Source organism: Thunnus albacares, chromosome 21 (genome assembly GCF_914725855.1).
Source record: "Thunnus albacares chromosome 21, fThuAlb1.1, whole genome shotgun sequence".
In the NCBI taxonomy this organism is placed as follows: Eukaryota; Metazoa; Chordata; class Actinopteri; order Scombriformes; family Scombridae; genus Thunnus; species Thunnus albacares.
Window position 1 is genome coordinate 15,888,518 of NC_058126.1, and position 17,378 is coordinate 15,905,895.

The window sequence follows — 17,378 nt, forward strand, 5'->3', positions numbered from 1 at the left end:
ATGCCATTTACATGCACACGCCGTCATACACAAGTACACAACAACCAAATAGTCCCAATATAACAGTAACGCTAACATAATTTATTTTCTGATAATTATGAGTTGTTTATGCAATGATCAAGATCTGCCATTTCGATAATGGCAGCTCTTGAGAGGCCAACAAACAAACAAACACTCTCTCTATGTGTGTGTGTGTGTGTGTGGGATCTATGTTTTCATTTTGACTGTGTTTAAATGGACCACATGGACAGAAAAACTGGTCTTTTACAGTTTGGTTCAATTATGGGTAAAAGATAGGGGGAAGTTTGTGCGTTAGGGGATGTTTGGATGTTTATGTGTGTTTCATGTGTGTTATATCAGGACACAGTATGGCAGAGACGCTCACAGTCGCCTTGCGTGTCGCTGAGGAGGCTATAGAGGAAGCCATCGCTAAGGCAGAGGAGTTCAGTGACAGCTTGGTGAGACAGCCCTCCGCTCCCTCTTCTTCCTCTCCTTTTTTCCTTTTTTTTTTGTGCTTTTCTATTTCTTCTCTGCTCTTCACTCCCCAATTTCTATCCCCGCTTCCTCTGTCATGGCCTCTTACTTCACCTCTCCTCGCCTCCCTCTCGGTCTCAGTATCAGCGGGATGCAGTCATGGTTTTTGGCTAAGGCGTCTGCACAGACTGGTAATTCGCAGTCACTTTGAATAAATGTGTGTGTGTGTGTGTGTGTGTGTGTGTGTGTGTGTGTGTGTGTGTGTGTGTGCAGGAGAAGCAGAATGAGGCTCGGTATCTGCGGGACCACAAAGAGGAGCTCATAGAGGAACTTGCTACAACTATTGTACAAAAAGTAGGTTGGGTAAGAGTGCGTTATACATGATTATTTTTCAGAATCATGTATAGTTAACCTAATTCAAAAGTTAATGCACACTGGAAAATGAAGATGTCGTTAACTTAGGTCTTTACCTTGACAGAATGACTGACAGTAGACCATCAAAATTTTAATCAAAAGCTTTTGCGTTGTCATTACATTTTGGTGAAGAGATAGCTCAAGAACATTGAAATGTAAATGAACATGACTGCAGTTCGTTGCCTCTTTTGAAACTGGTATTACAGAACAGTTTGAGAAAGGGGCAGAAAGGCTTTGAAAATAATACCAGTACGTTAAAATTCATATGACAATTGCTTTAATTTTTTTTTTTTTAAATGGAGACACAGTTGTTTGATTGCTTTTCAGTTTTAATTAACATTTGTTGGCCATTTAGTCTGTGGAATTAAAAAAAAAAAGGATTTATTTTTATCTTCACTTTGAGGTTGTCAGTGCATAATATTACATGGAAATTTAAGTGGGAGCTGGATTATTGATTATAAAGTTATAACAAATTATTCATGGCTAAGTGTAAGAATAAAAAGCTGTCGTGGGATTGCATATTAAGTTTCCAATTTGCATTTATTATTATTTTCATTATTTCTTTAAATGCCATATGCTTACATTTCTCACAGTTTATATACTCTGATCTTCTTCCTTCTACTTTCCTTCTCAGATCATCCAGAGGAGGAAGCGTTCAGAGATGCAAACAGAGTATGACTTTGTCTGGCCTCAGCCTCAGTCCCTGATCCAGTCCAGTGAACCACCCTCCCCTTCACAGCCTCAAGCTTCTTCACAAGGACCACAGGATCCCCTCAAGACTTCCTACTCCCTCTGGGTCAGTAAGCGCTGTCAGCAGCAAAGAATAAATGTCAAAGTCAATCCTCCACATGATGTATGTGGCCTCCCTGATGCCTCTTTCAAACCATTTGTTCTTTGTTTTCAGACTGTGAACACATTTTCATCAGTATTTTCCTGCTGAGTCTTCACCAGAAGGATTTGCTTCTCTATTGTGCAACATGTGTCTAAAGAAGGGTGGTTTGTTTTTTCTAGTACACAGGCTCCTCATTTTGGAGCACATACAGTAAAATTCTCCTCTATCTGTGTTCTGATGTGGAGTCCTCCGGGTGGACCGGCTGTTGTCTCAGTGTCTTTGCCAAGTTTCAAAAACACGAAAATGTTGTTTTTGGCAGAAAATCACTTTCACTTTTCTGTAACACTGTGTCACATGTGAGGGGAGGATGTTGTCCCATTTTGCATTCAATTCTCTTTCTTTTCCTGCTGTCGTCTTTGGATCATGTAGTTGTTGTAGCGAAATCGACTGGTCAAGAGTCTGACTTGCTTGAAATTAGGCACACTTAATCCTTGTAATATTCCCAGGATTAGGGTATTCTCCAAAAATCAGCATGATCTGGGTTTTGATGCGGTTTCAGATCCAGCTGCAGATTAAACATGTAAAAATAATTTTTAATATTGAAATAACTAATTAGACTTGGCAGAGATATGCCTTCTTTGAGTTTTATCATTAGTTTCCTTTGAACAAGGGGAAACATAGACCACCAAGCAACAAAACAGACCCACAGCTGCATGTCTAATAGCTCTTTTTCCACTGTTTTGAAATATTTTATAGCAGATTTTCTCCTTAAGTAGGCAGAGGCAAAGCATGAAAATGTGATTTGAGCCAAGCATGAATTAATTCTGATTGATATGTGAGAGTGGACCAAAGATGACAGTTTACCTGTTCAGTATTCTGATGTTAAACCCTCTCCAGCTCACATGTAATAGCATTGGTTCAATAAATGTGCCAGGTTGGTGAGAAGTACACACCATACAACACACTCATTACGCAGACACCCAGAGATATACAGTTATACACACACACAATCAGCAGTACACACACACACACACACACACACCTGGCAGTGGTTCACGCTACTCGTCAGCAGGGACTGGTGGAGATTTGTCATCATCCCTCGTGTGAGCGAAGCATCAAAGCTGCGCTCCCCAGGCCTCTCCGTTCTGCTTCCCGCTGTTTCACTCAGCGAAAATCAAAGTCCTGTGAAATACGCAGGGATCTCCCTTAACTACTCAGCCTGCCATGGGGCTGGCTCAGTTTATCAGCTCTCTGCAAAAACAATACTGTACATGCAAGTACACACTTTCATGACTCTGTCATGCCTGAATGTTATCCCTCTAATTCCCCACAGCCCCACACTGTATCTATGAACCTGTACCAGTGTTTCCTAAAGCTATAATTAGGGGAACAAACCCTTGAAGAGCTAACCTTTAACTTGTGTGTCAAAAGACAACTTTAAACTTGTGATGTTGCCTTTATATAAAACACATTGACTGAACTGCCCGGTAGTGTAAAAATGTAAAAGATTATGGACATTTTCTGCGTATCTTAACCCTTTTTAGATGCAAGATTGGCAAAATTCTTTTATTTTTGGAGAATTTGGGAGAATCTCTCATTCATTGTCATTGTAAAGACACTTTATGGGTCTCAATTAAGATAGTGGCACATGATCTCTTTTTGTTTATCTGTCTGTCTCACACAGCCTCTCCTCTCTGGCTAGTAATTCAGTTGTTTTCTAGCTCCACCTGCTGATGGGAATTTTGAGGTGCGCAGATTTCTGCCAGCACAGGAAGGAGACTAGCCAGCTGGACCAATTGCTCTCCTTTTATATTATGTTGTTACTCTATGTGGATATTATATATGACTGTTCCTGAGCACTGTGCAGCTGCTTCTGTCCAAGCAGCTAGATTAAAAGTCTGTTTAAAGGGGCCTCTCAGAGTCAAGTGAACAGTGTGACAATTATTTTAAAAAGTTGACACAAATTTTCTGCACTTCTCTGGCTGAGCCTGTTGTCTGACCTGTTCCAGCATTTTATTGCTCACATTTGTGTTCCTTTACCTGTGTGTGCTTGCAGCGGTCACGCTCAGCCTTCTCCCTCACCAGTGACGACTCCCCAGATAAAGGTCCAGAGGACGAGGGTGCCGGGGCGGGCGGTGGCTTGCAGGAGTACGCCTCTCTGAAGAGGGAGCCCAAGGCCACGTCTCTACCCAGCTGGAAGAGTGTGGATCGCCTGGACAACTCAAGTAACTACTTTTTAAAAATGTTTACAGCTGCTAATGTCAATTCATTCTCCTAAGCATTTGGTGTGGGGATACGTAGTTGGATGGATTAAAAATGTTTGTGTCTTGATAGCTATGCACAATATGGTATAATATTTTTAAAATGTGTAAAGGAAAGTTGTATGTCTTCTCCCTCTCAAATTAGTTATATTCACAGTAGTTATCCCAGTGATTAAGACGATGATAAGACTGACTGTGGTTGTGTCATATTTTACATTTACCTGCAATTTATCCAACTCTTACTAGCTTTCTTTACTTTGCACTTTAATGTGATACTTCACGTTTTAATGCTTTTTTGCCACTGTGAAAATGTATCACCATTTGGTTTCATTGTAACTGACTGATATGAAGGGAATCGCAGCCGCTGTCCTTCTTTAATGAGGAGACTAAAGCATTTTTTCTGTTTCTGTGTTTGATACTGGAGAGTGGAGTATCACTTCAATCCATTGTTGAATGGTTAAAGGTGCAATATGTAAGAATTATGTAAGAATTTTAGTTTTCTTATTTAACTAAAATTGTCAACAGAATGTGAAGAAATAACAGTTTTGATGTTATGTCAAAGACGTGTATGTATTGTGTTGCAGAGATATCTACTGAAGTTAGCATGCTAATCAGCTAGCCCCAGCACATCTTCTCTCATAAAACCACTTGTACCTCAAGAATCACCTCTTGAGGTACAAGTGAGTTACTGTAGCATCCAGTCTGCCCTCAGTCCAACATGAGAGGAAGAAGTAGCACTTTCTCTTCTAGGTTAGATTTATTAAAGTAAATGTTAACTCAACATTAGCCCTAAATTCATGTTGCTATCATACTTAGTCAAAGTCCTAGTTACCTTGTTTGCTAGCTAACAGAGAAGTGGTACCGCACTTGATTTGGCGCTAATGTAATGTCAACTTTCTGGTGATACGCTGCCCCCCATTAGTTTGGAGTGTTGAGTATGAATTTGCCAATTCTTACATATTGCATGCAATCTTGTATTGATTGCAAAAATTCTGTCTATTACCCTGATGTTTCACACTCTTGCATCTGCACACAGCTCAATGAAGTGCAGGTGGAAATAAGATGAAAAAGATTTTGTTTTACTAACTTAACTTTCTGCTCTCTGGTCATGTTCATCCAGGTGCGTCCTCAGTTCTTCAGAGCCCAGACGGTAACTGGATTGCTCTGCACAGCTCCCAGCTGTCTCGGCCCAGCCTGCTAACCAAGAGGAAGAGCCTGGTGTTCAGCGTGTTGGAAAAGGAGTCCGGTGTCGTCTCAGCTTACGACGAAATGGGGTCCAACTCTGAGGAGGACGATGAAGGTGGCTGGGGAGCAGCGTTGCGACAGTTCCGACGCAAACTGTCTGATGAGACTTACTACACAGACTCGCAGCATGACCCAGAGTGGACGTACACCCAGCACCTCCCCATCACTTCACCGTCCTCTGGCCAGTACACCAACACAGAGACTCTCAACTCAGACTCTGAGGCCTCGTCTGTGCTTTCTGCATGTCCTCGGAAACCGCCTCACAACCTGCTGAGGAAGAAAGGACCTCCGGACACACACCTACACCCTCACCACCAGCCCCTATACCATCAACACCATCACCAGAACTTCCCTCCGTATCCACTTGTCTCAGAGTCACTGGATGTGAACTTTAACCCTAAGGTGATTTGTCTTAACATTGTCACTTTGGATATTCTACAACACATAGTCTGATGTAAATTTTGTCTTAATCATTATCAGATGAAATGACTTTACACATAAAATGTGACTTATCATGTGACTGATTGATAATAGATTATATCTACATAAATAAGTAAAGTACATGTGAAAAGACAATGAATTTACAATAGAATATGTTTTTTTTCTAGGCAGTGCTGGCAAATGTATTCACATTCTTTACTTAAGTAAAAGTACCAATACAGCAATGTACTATAAAAATACAAAATCCTGCATCTTAATTAAGTATTATCAGCAAAATGTACTCAAAATATCAAAGTAAAACTACTTCTACTGCAGAAAATGGCCCCTGTAAGTGATATATTATATATTACATTATGGATTGTTAATACTGATTCATCAGTGTGTAAGCAGCATTTGTAGCTGATTGATGTGGCGCTAGTTTAACTACTTTTTATAAAGTTAGGTAAGTTTACTGTAATGGTTCCCAACCTGAGGGTTGGACCTCCTCCAAAGGTTCACAAGATAAATCTGAGAGGTCATGAGATGATTAGTGGAAGAGGAAAGAAACTGCCACTAGAAACTGCTATTTTACAAGAAGTCACAAGCCAAAAATGTTGGGAACCACTGGTTTATTTTTAACAATGTATTGTATTTTATAAGCTTATCATATCTTTTTTCATGGAAAATCTTAAAGTGTAAAGTAGTAACTACAACTGTAGTGACAAATTTAGTGGAGTAAAAAGTACAATATTTCCCCCTGAAATGTAGTGAAGAAGAAGAAGTAGTATCAAATGGATATACTCAAGTAAAGTACTGGTGCTCAAAATGCTATTTAAGTACAGTACTTTCGTAAATATACTCTGTTTCTAGGTGATGGGAGACAGTAGTGAGGCAGAGGAGAGGCAGAGTGACCCCGTCAGAAGATCGCGGCGACGCAGGAAAAGCAAGAGAGAGTCGTCATCAGAGCAGAGCAGACCAGCTGGCCAAAACCATGCACAGTCCCTTTACCCCTTGGTACAGGTAAAATATCACTCCTGTAGTTGATTATTAATAGTAACTGAATTGAAATTCCCACCATGTCAATGAAAATGTTTACAGTATATGTGGTTGTAAAATATTATTTAACCATTGGGAGGCAGCACATTACAATTCTGTTAATGCTCCTCAGGCTCCATAATGTCTTCAGCAATTGTGTCTTTTTGCTAAATGAAAGCCTTTTTTTTTCCGCTGGATATTTTCTGATTATTTGTTCTTTTTTGTGTGTATTCTTGTCCCTCTTTGTCCACTCAAGGAGAACAGTGGTTTTCTACTCAATGCCCTGCTGAAGAGGGGTTTAAGTGAGGAACATCCAGTACCTGACACTTTGCCAATGGCCACAGCTGCAACGGACGCCTTCAAATTAGATGCCATGACACCCGAGCCAGAAGACTTGGAGACAGTGGCCCCAAATTCAGCGGCTCCCAGCCCCCCTCAGCCCCACTCTCTGGGTCCGGGGCCCCAGCACTCGCTCAGCAGCTCGGGGAATGGATCAGGCTCTGGAGACCCTCTGGAGGAGGAACTGCGATCCAGACTCAGAGAGCTGGTCAGCCGTGCCAACAGCAAAGACAGCAGCTCATCCGAAGAGGACTTTGCAAAGTGGCCTGCAGACAAACAGACAGATAAAGAAAGTGACAGACAGAGAGAGAAGACGAAGCTGAGAGACGTAGAAAGAGAAAGGCAGAGGGCGAGTGACAGATTAAGAGCCAGCAGTAAGGAAAGAGAAAAAGGAAGTGAAACAGTGGAACAAGTGAACGGACAAGAGATGACAAGACGTGAGAAACTAATAAAGAGTCCATCGCTGAGTGAAGAGGGAAGAGTTAGGGAGAGGAGGTTAGAGAAAGGAGTAGAGAGTTTGGAAGACAAAGTAGATGACCAGGGGCAAAAGAGAGGAGACAGAAGAGAGGGGAACAGACAAAGTAAGAGGCAACATAAAAGAGATGTGGAGAAGGAAGCAGGACAGAAAGGAGGAGGATGGAGGAGCGGATCCAGCGCAAGCTCTCCTGCAGTTACGCCTTCTTCCCAGGAGGGAGTGCTGTCTGACAACCAGGTAAGGGGGAGAGACGAACGTGAGGCAGATTTATTTGTTTCCACCGCTTATATTCTACTTCTGTCGCTGCCCCGCTAGAGCTGTACTGTCTGTCTGTCTGCCTTTTGATAAATTTATTTTCCAAAAACTCCTCAACCACCCACTTTCCTCTCTTATCCATGTATTTATGTGACAAACACTTGTTGCTCATCCTGTGCTTTCCCTCTTTCTCTGTGCTCCACTTCTCCCTTTGTTCGGCTGGCCTGTGTGTTTCTTTGTGTGTGTGTATGTTTGTATGTGTGTGTCAGGAGCAACAGAATGACTTGGAGCAACAGCAGAGGCTTCATTTGCTCTCCTCTCTCTTACAGCAGGTGAGACATCAGCTAGAAAGCAAAAGACATCTTGTGATATCTTGCGCAGGATGCAATGCTTTGAAACACATCTGTCCTGACTAAATGCACAGTAATGCATCTAGTTAATACATGACAGTTGTGTTGAAATGGAGTAACAGGATCCAATAGCACCTCTGTTGATGGTATGTTTTTCTTATTTCTAAAAAATAAGGTAGACATTTGACATTGAGAGTGCAGCTAAAATAGTTTGTGGTAGCAGAAAAGCTAAATACAAGTGGAAACATTATACCTCAGTCTCTCAAAATCAGATAGCAAGGTCTTCTTTGTAGACTCACCATTTTGCAGTGGTTTTCGAGAATCATACAGGAAAACATCCATCATAGAGGTGCTGCAAATACAATTTTTTTTTCATTAATAAAAGGCTCAAAAGGTCAGACCGCAACATAGCCACAAGCCTGGTGGTGTTTTGCATAAATAACAATTTTTACTCCTCACAATGTGAACAGCTCCAACCAGTTAGCCTTTCTTCTCTGGAAGTTGTTAAAAGGCATAACTAGTATCTGAAAAATAAGTACATATAGCATACAACAAGAATGAGATCTGATATTAAAAGACAAATGACATCCTGTTATAGTTTAACAGATGAGCTGTATTCGATTTCCATACTACATACTAATCCTAAGCATGTTTGTAGTATTTTCCTTTCCTTACAAATGTCAGTATGCAGACTAAATCTGCTTGATTTTGAGTGGGCTGTTGTACTGTACACTAGTATGCACAATGCAACGCACAAAAGTAGAGTAGAGGAACTACTCACAGCTGGATATGCTGGAAAACAAAAAAGAAGTATTAAATCTTTGGAAAAAGAGCATTTTGTTTCCTCATTGTGAGCTTTAATTGGCAGGGACAGAGTGATTGATATTTGTTGGCTTACATATTGAATTATTACTGTGAACAAGTACTGTATATACTAACTGTAAAACTGTAAGACACATTGTAAATTCATGAACATATAGACATGTCAAAACCATAATGAAGTGACATAGATAGACACACACACACACAGACAGAGCCCTGGACGTTCACTTTTGAAATCACCTCCTGTACTACTGGTGTTACATGTGAAGCGTGTGGGTCGATGTTATGTCATTAGCCAGACTCATTAAAAGGGCTCCTATGAGTAATGCTCATCTCTCACAATGTGTATGACACATCTACAAATGTGATCTATTTCTGATGGTTTTCACAGCTCCCTTTTGAAACCCAAGTTGGACTGCTCAGTTTGATGTGAATCGGGGAAAAAAACATGTCACAGTGACAGTGATATTTGTGTCTTTTTGTTCTTTCTTTTGTATTTACATCAAATGTACAGATTATTTAAAAAAAAAAAAAAAAAAAACCTTGTCATTTTAAAACTCCTTCACATTGTCTGGCTCACTGCTGATGAATTAATTAACATTTTGGGTCTACATGACAATCAAGTATATAAATAAACATCACAACAGTTCCATATATATTATATATACATAGATGCTGGATACTTGTCCAATCAGAGGAGCACAAAAATAAGGTCAGTTGGTGAATGAAATGCCCTGAGAAAACGTACACAATGCCCTCCAGGCAATCTATAAAGAAGGCCTTTGTCTTTAAAATTATCAATAAAACATCATACAATAAATTTTTTGAAAAAGATGAAAAAACTGCCAATTTGAACATGAACATGTGTGCATGTAATACTGGCACTTTGGCGCAAGATTTTATTGACTGTAGAAGACATAATGTATATATGTCAGACTGTTTGATCTGTTTCTTTGGAGTGGATGAGAACATCAAAGTCTCAACAAGCATCCATTTCTCCATCGACCAGCTCAAGTCAATATCTCAGAGCATCCACGCAGCTCAGTCTTTTTAAGATCACTGAATGGTGATTTTTTTAAAGAGATAAGAGGTTCACTGTGCTGCCTCTCATCTCTCACCTAATACTGTCTCTCGTCTCAAACAAAGTGCTGCCTCTCATCCGTTTTCCTTCCCTACTTGCCTCTCCCGTCACCGGCTAAAACTCTGCATTTCAGACTGTCCCACTGTCTGTCTGTCTATCTTAGAGGGATCAATACGCCTCCAATCCTACTGATCAAAGCTTCAGCCAGTGATTCATTCATTATTGAATTACATCTGTCTCTCTTCACCATGCTTTCCGTTTCTTACACGGTTTTTTCATCTATTCGATAAAAAAAAAAAAACAACACTTTGCTTGCTTTCTTTACCAGGCATCTTAATGGCTAAATTATTATTTGTCACAGACAGCTTGAATTTGGAAACAAGCTTGGATTTTGGGATGAACAAGCTGCTCCAGTTACTAGAGACACTGACCAGTAAACACAATGACAAACTGTTTATTAAAAATGTTTTTTCAGTTGTCTGTCAATGGCATTTTGATATGGTGGCAAGTCTGCCAACAGGTTTGCCCGTCCATTCATAAATTAATTACCTCAGCTTGTGACATTTAACCAAGAATGTTGATGCTCTTCTACTTTTTAAAACTGAAAGGTCAAAACTGATTATTTTTCAACAGCATGTTAATTTATTTTTGGGGTATTTTCTGTACTGGACATACAATCTTGGATAAAGTCTTTATAGCACTGTAATCACATACAATATATATATATTTTAATTGATAGCTAAATTACTGATTCCTCAGCGGCACACCCAATCGTCATAATTTCTATCCTGTAGATAATCATACATCTCTTTTTTTGAAAATGAGCTGCACAGTAATAGGAGAGATTCTGCCCACTGCAACATCTTTTAACCATTCAAAGGCTAAAAAACAAAAGATCAGTCACTCCACCAGCTTTGTCTTGAAACACGCTTTGTTTCCTTTCCTCCTCTTTTTCTTTCTTCTTCCACCTCCTGATTGCTCTTCCCAGGTCAAGCATGTGTGTGAGGAAAAAGTGTGACAAATATGTGTCACCTGCATAATATTCTTTTACAGATTTTTGCAGCATGAGCAAGGGTCTGAAATGCTGATAAATCACAAATCGTTCAACGGGTTAAACCACATTGAGTTTATTTGCTTTCCATTCATTTTACAATAATGATTTTAAAATGTTTTTTCCTATGCTAATGATTTTATAATGTCCCAAAATTGTGATTGCATAATTGCCTTTTGTTACATCCCCTTGCTAGCAGAATGAAACATATTTTTTCATCATTATGCTACATTAGGCACTCAGTTTGTCATCAATGTGATGTTTGCAGATTTTATTTAGCTACATGCTTCAGAATTTTCCCTACTCATGCATTAAGCTCCTAACATATGTTAAAGGGTTTCTCAGTTCAACACTGAAACTGATTTTGTGTTGCTATTTTTCACAATTTTTATTCATAAAAATGTATTTTGGATGAATGTTTTTTATATATTCCTTTTCATCATTTTTATTCATAAATATATTTTGTAAGTTAAATCAAATTAAGCCTTTCAGAATGTATTATTTTGATCACTGACTGCTGTACTGTTTGTGTGTTCTTTTAAATGAAGCAGAAGTACTCGGCTGCATCTCTCTGCAGCATCACCACCGAGGTGCTGAAGGTTTTGAACGCCACAGAGGAGCTGATTGGCGAGGCGGGAGGTGACAGCTACACCCCGTCTGAGTCCATCAGTGCTTCCCCTATCTCCAGCAGCTCTGAGACCCGCAGGCTGGATCAGAGGCTTACCAAGATGGAGGAGAATGTAAGATAGAGAGCACCGTAGCCCCTGAAAGTTTTAACTTTCAATGACAAAAGTTATGTTGAAATCATCCTAAGAGGAACTAAATGTCTGGGTGTGTTTCTCCATGCAGGTGTACCTGGCTGCTGGTGCTGTGTATGGCCTTGAGGGGGCACTGGGGGACTTGGAGCATTGTGCCCGCAGTATTAGCAGTGATACCACAGACACAGAGCTGGCTTTCCTGGAAGACCAGGTGGCCACCGCGGCTGCTCAGGTCCAGCAGTCTGAACTACAGGTACTGGAGAAGGATTTGTAACTCTCCACACACTTGTCCTGCTCATCAGCATCTGTTTTGTTCTTCAGTTGTCTATGAGCCAAACAGCACCCCAAATCCCAAACTTTTCTCCCAGCTCACACACACTGTTGATTTTGTGAGCAATGAGTTCATTTTCAAGCCATTTATTGTAAAATCTGGGGGTAATGTTACATGCTGCAACAAAATCAGGTGTTGGACTAAAGTGTAAATTAGGCACATCTAGCATTCTCCTTTCTCCTTTCAGATATCAAACATTGAGGCCAGGATATCAGCTCTGAAAACAGCTGGGTTGAATGTGACTGTCTGCAATCGCTTCTGCAAGTCCAAGCCAAAGGTACCTTAAGGCCCTTAAAGCTCCCTAATAACTCTCATACACACAACCATACACACTTTTTTACCTGTAGGTCACCTATATTGTCTAGTGTGTATGCTAACATTTTATCATAATGTATGGGTATGATAAGCAACTGAAGGTAACTGGCCTGATACTGAAAGTGAGAAAATGTAACATCTTTAAGTGTTTGTGGTCTGTTGATTTATCAACACTCTCATTACAGCCTCAAACCCTGGACTCATCACGCCATCAGAGGAGGAAGCTGCCAGCCCCTCCACTGAAAGGTACCAAACAATGTTATTAATTCAGAAAAAAACAAATCTTGTGTACTACTACATACTGTCATGGCACAGGTAGTACCACTAAAATGATTTGTTGTCAGATCTAGAGGATTTAATTTCCACTAAGCCTTACAGCTGTGCCAGCTATTAACAAGCCACAAAATACATTGAGCACAGCTCAGGCTAACAAACAGAAACTAATGTTATCGTTCATTGTTACAGTCTCAACAAAAGAGTTTTTTGCTAACAGCAGCACGCCACTCTCAAGCGCTTGTATCTCTACTCTCTGTCTTCTCTCCGTCTGCCTTGTGACAGGCTCATATTAGATAAGACCCACCCTCTTGATGTTTGGAAACCAATCAAAATGACAACCATGAGCTTGACAGTACACACATGAAAACCAAGTGTATGCTGAAAATTAATACAAGGAAAAAAATGATAAGCTAGACAAATACACTTCTAAATAACCATTAAAAATTAAAAATGAACATTTCAGTTTTTTAGCACTGCTCTGTCTGGCTTTTAGTCTTAAATTAAAACTAAAATTGAAAACTCCCAAAATGATACACACAAGCTGATTTAGCAAAAACTCCATGGTTAGAATTAGTAAAGTAATCAGCATTGAAGCAAAATTAACTCAAATAGTAACAAGTTCAAGATGCAGATTCACTCCAAATGTATTTTCTTGGGACACACCATATATCTTCCATTAAATTAGACAAACTACAGTGATGGAAATTATTTTCAATCATTACTGAATAACATAATCACTTGACATTTTTAATAATTCCAAGCCCAATATTGATATCTGTTGAAATGGGGAAAACATGACATTTAAATCTGTAGTAGCAGACTAAATGATCCAAGCTCTTGAAGGTTGTTACTGCTGTGATGTTGTACCCACATTTTACCACTTATCAGTCATCAGTGGGTTTAACAGAAGTGATGTGAGTGTCTTAACCTATACCTTATCAATCCATACTCTCCTGACCACAGACACTGCTTAACAGCCTTGTACGCGCACACTCTTTCTGTGAGTCAGAGAGAAACTGAGACAGCTAGAGATGGAGAGTGATACAGAAACAAGGGGACACTCTCATTCACCTTGTTCTTTGTCCTAAAAGAAAAGATCAGGGGCTGAATGGATGCAAAAGTGAATACATCTGCTAGAAAGGGACTAAGTAACTGAAAAGCTCCATTAGATGTAAAGAAGCCAAATGGAAACACGCAGTACAGGAGGATAAGGCTGTTTTATCAACCAACAAGAAGTCGGTTCCTTTTCATGTCAGTGAATGGCTCTCTTTTTTTTCTGTTGGGGCTTTCTTTATTTTCTATTTGTCTCGTTTTTTCTTCACCAGCATCCACACAATAGCTCTGATTCAGGGTGGCTTTTTTAGCACAGCTCGAAAGACATAGAGCATACAGGACAATGGGCTAAAATCAGTGACCAAGACACGTAATCATATCTTTTTTTTTTTTTTTTTCTTTTTTTTTTTTTTTCTTTTTAAACTTTGTTTATTGGGTTTTGCAAGAACATACAATTGTGTCATCAGAGCATCAGGTATCAAGTATATATTCCCTTTATAAAAAGACATTATAAAAAAGTGACAATTGACATATTGCTAAACACCAAAACAGCTTACAAAGACTAAAATAACACAACCATAAACAAACACAAATAAAAAAACAAAAAAAACCCATCAGTCAGCCAATAGTAAACCATGTCAGTAATAGACACTAATAGTCAGTACAGCAGCATATCACCCACGCCACAACAAACACAATATTGATGCCTCTCCAAACCACAAAAGTTGCATCAATCAGGAATGAGTGGGAAATTTATCCTCTTAACGAATTGGAAGAATGGACTCCATATTTTCACAAATTTAATTGGAGGAGCCACTTAATAAAAGTCTGATTTTTTTTCCCATTCTAAGAAAATAAATGATGTCTATTATCCAGTGCAGTTCTAGCCAGTAGGGTGCCAAAACCTAAGACATCTTTTTTGGATGTTGAGAGGGAAGGCAACAAGTAGAAAATCCCAAATAATGCACTGAGAGAATTTGGTTCTACTTTTTCCCCATTTATCTCTGAAAATCTTTGTCCAATAATTATGTAGGGATGGACAAAGCCAAAACATGTGTGTGAGGTTTGCAGGAGATTGCTGACACCTATCACAGGCTGGTGATACACCATCACAATCAAGCCTTAGTGTAGTAGGTACGGTGTACCACTTTACATTGAATAAGACCATGTCTTGCATAAATAGAAGATTTGTGTACCCGTTCTAAAATTTCTGTCCAAACTTCCTCTGGTATACTTCCCTCAGATGCTCCTCCCAAAGGGTCTTTATAGAGTTTGATGACTGGACGTAAAAGATTAATTTGGTTTGAAGATGAAATTGAGCCTTTCAGAGTTGGGATTGGTATCAGGAAACCATCTAAATTTGAATAATTAGGTAGGTTGGGAAACATGGGGGAATGTGTTATGGGCAAAGCTACAGACCTGTGAATATCTGAAAAAAATGTTGCCTGGGAAGTAAAACTGTCCAAGTCCAACTCTGTCCAAGAGTTGCTGAAAGAATGCAAAAACATTATCAACATACCAGTATTTAAAAGTATTGATACCAAGATTTGACCACATGAAGAAAACTGTCTGCTAGAGAAGGAGGAAAGACATGATAATAAGCTAGTGGGGCATAGGTAGAAAATGAATATAGACCAAAATAGCGCTTAAACTGAACCCAGATCCTAAGAGAGGTTTTAACAATCACATTCTTAGTATAGGGAGAAGTGGAAGAGTGACTGGAGAGTGTACTAGAGCCATCAGTGATACAGGTTTGGTGGAGTTTGCCTCTACAACCAGACAGGTCAGGGGAGGTTCAAAGACCTCATATTGAAGCCATTATTTGAAAATCCTGATATTGGCAGCTCAGTAATAAAACATGAGGTTTGATAAAACCATCCGTCCAAGTGGCTTAGGCCTTTGTAAGTATTGTTTACGCAGCCTAGGATCCTTCTTATTCCAGATAAACTCCAAGATCAGGCTATCCACTGTACGGAAGAAGGTCTGAGGGGGGAAAAGTGGTATGCATTGGAACAAGTAGGAGCACCATGGAATATTCATTTTAACAGAATTGACTCATGCAACTAAAGATAGATTGAGCACAGACCAGCATTCACAGTCTTCTCAGATTCAGGTCAACGGGGGGGGGGGCAAAGTTAGCCTTGTAAAGGTCTTCAAATTTGTATGCAACATGGACTCCAAGATATGTAAAGCTATGTTGGGCAATTTCAAAGGGTAGGTTGCGTAGAGGGTATTTCTTAGCAGCTGTATTAATAGGAAATACCTCACTTTTGTTTAAGTTCAATTTGTATCCAGATATCAGACCAAATGATTGAAGAGTGGCAAGGGCAGTAGGGACAGAGACAGGCAGGTTGGAAATGTACAAAAGGAGGTCATCTGCGTAAAGGGAGACCTGCAACTCTATACCACTTCTAAGTATGCCTGTAATATGGGTTAGAAACGCTATCGAAAGGGGTTTAATGGCGATTGCAAATAATAATGGACTCAAAGGACAAACCTTGTAGAGCAATAAAGTGAAAATACTCAGATTGAATATTATTTTCCTGACTGAGGTTTGCAGAAAAGAATAGAGCAGCTTAAAAAAGGTAGTATAAAAAAGTATAAAAAAGGTAAATCCATTTCACTCTATCAAATGCCTTCTCAGTGTCTAAAGATATTAAAGCCTCATGGGTATTAGAGGTGGAGACATTGTAGATTGTATTGAACAAACGTCTAAGGTTGAAGGAATGCCTGTTCAAGTGTAGTGCCAACAGCTTTGACAACATTTTAAAGTCAATGTTCAGCAAATTATTGGGCAGTAGGAGGTGCAGGCTAGAGGATCTTTGCCTTTTTTCAAGAGGAGGGAAATGGAGGCTTGAGAAAGAGTGTAAGTGTCCTTTTCAGTCCATCATAGGCTCTAAATTTATGGCTGGGAAGACGGTCTTGACATTTGAGATAAAACTCAGTTGAATCAGATGTTACGGCCTGTCTCTTTATGGATGCTACTTTTGTTCAGTGCCATCATTTTTGCATTTCAGATAAGTTGGAGCCAGAGCAGCAGGTGAAAGTCTTTCGTCCGTAGTGACAGTCAGCAGCACAACGAGTCCCTCAGGGCCACTTCAGAGCCCCAGGGACGGGGGGCCCCTCTCATCCAGTGCCTTGACCCAGCGTCCACCTCCAGCTCCAGGCCAAGCAGGAGCCAACACCTGCCCTGTGCAACCCACATAGCACTCAGCCCTCAGCCAGGCACAGCACCGCGTCAGTCAAATGCCTCACAGATGCCTCACTCCCTTCTTTCCTTTCTCACCCTGAAGACACTACCTGCTTTTCCCTTTTCCAGTTGATCCTCAAATATCTTTTTCTCGCCATGCATACAAAAGGTCAAGCAAGGATGACTCGACAGCCGGTGTCTCTGCCTTAAAATCTGCAAAACACTCCTTATGACCCCAAACTCAAAAAGAATATCTGTACAGACAAAAAAAACTGTCATGTCCTTTTTCTATCTGTTTGCAAGAGTATTGTGATTTAATGTACAATGAAGATGTGTGGAAAAATCATGTGAAACTTTCTGTAATTCAGTGTCCCAAAAAGAGGCTGAGCCGTGTTTTATAC

The 17,378-nt window shown here is 39.9% G+C and overlaps 1 protein-coding gene across 4 annotated transcripts in view; it reads left to right on the forward strand.

Annotated features, from left to right (window-relative positions):
- Positions 1-17,323, forward strand: part of myripb (myosin VIIA and Rab interacting protein b) — a 114,821-nt gene extending 97,498 nt beyond the window's left edge. Inside the window, exons 6-18 of one of the 4 annotated variants that reach the window (XM_044340048.1) lie at positions 361-458; positions 748-828; positions 1,523-1,684; positions 3,777-3,945; positions 5,102-5,628; positions 6,517-6,666; positions 6,938-7,732; positions 8,020-8,082; positions 11,606-11,794; positions 11,904-12,065; positions 12,331-12,420; positions 12,644-12,704; positions 16,805-17,323. In XM_044340048.1, coding sequence (XP_044195983.1) covers positions 361-458; positions 748-828; positions 1,523-1,684; positions 3,777-3,945; positions 5,102-5,628; positions 6,517-6,666; positions 6,938-7,732; positions 8,020-8,082; positions 11,606-11,794; positions 11,904-12,065; positions 12,331-12,420; positions 12,644-12,704; positions 16,805-16,848 — 2,591 coding nt within the window. In that variant the 3' untranslated portion in view covers positions 16,849-17,323. Of the gene's footprint in view, positions 1-360; positions 459-747; positions 829-1,522; positions 1,685-3,776; positions 3,946-5,101; positions 5,629-6,516; positions 6,667-6,937; positions 7,733-8,019; positions 8,083-11,602; positions 11,795-11,903; positions 12,066-12,330; positions 12,421-12,643; positions 12,705-16,804 lie in introns of all 4 variants that reach the window. The other 3 variants (XM_044340047.1, XM_044340049.1, XM_044340050.1) reach the window with 3 other exon arrangements.
- Positions 17,324-17,378: the final 55 nt, after the last annotated feature.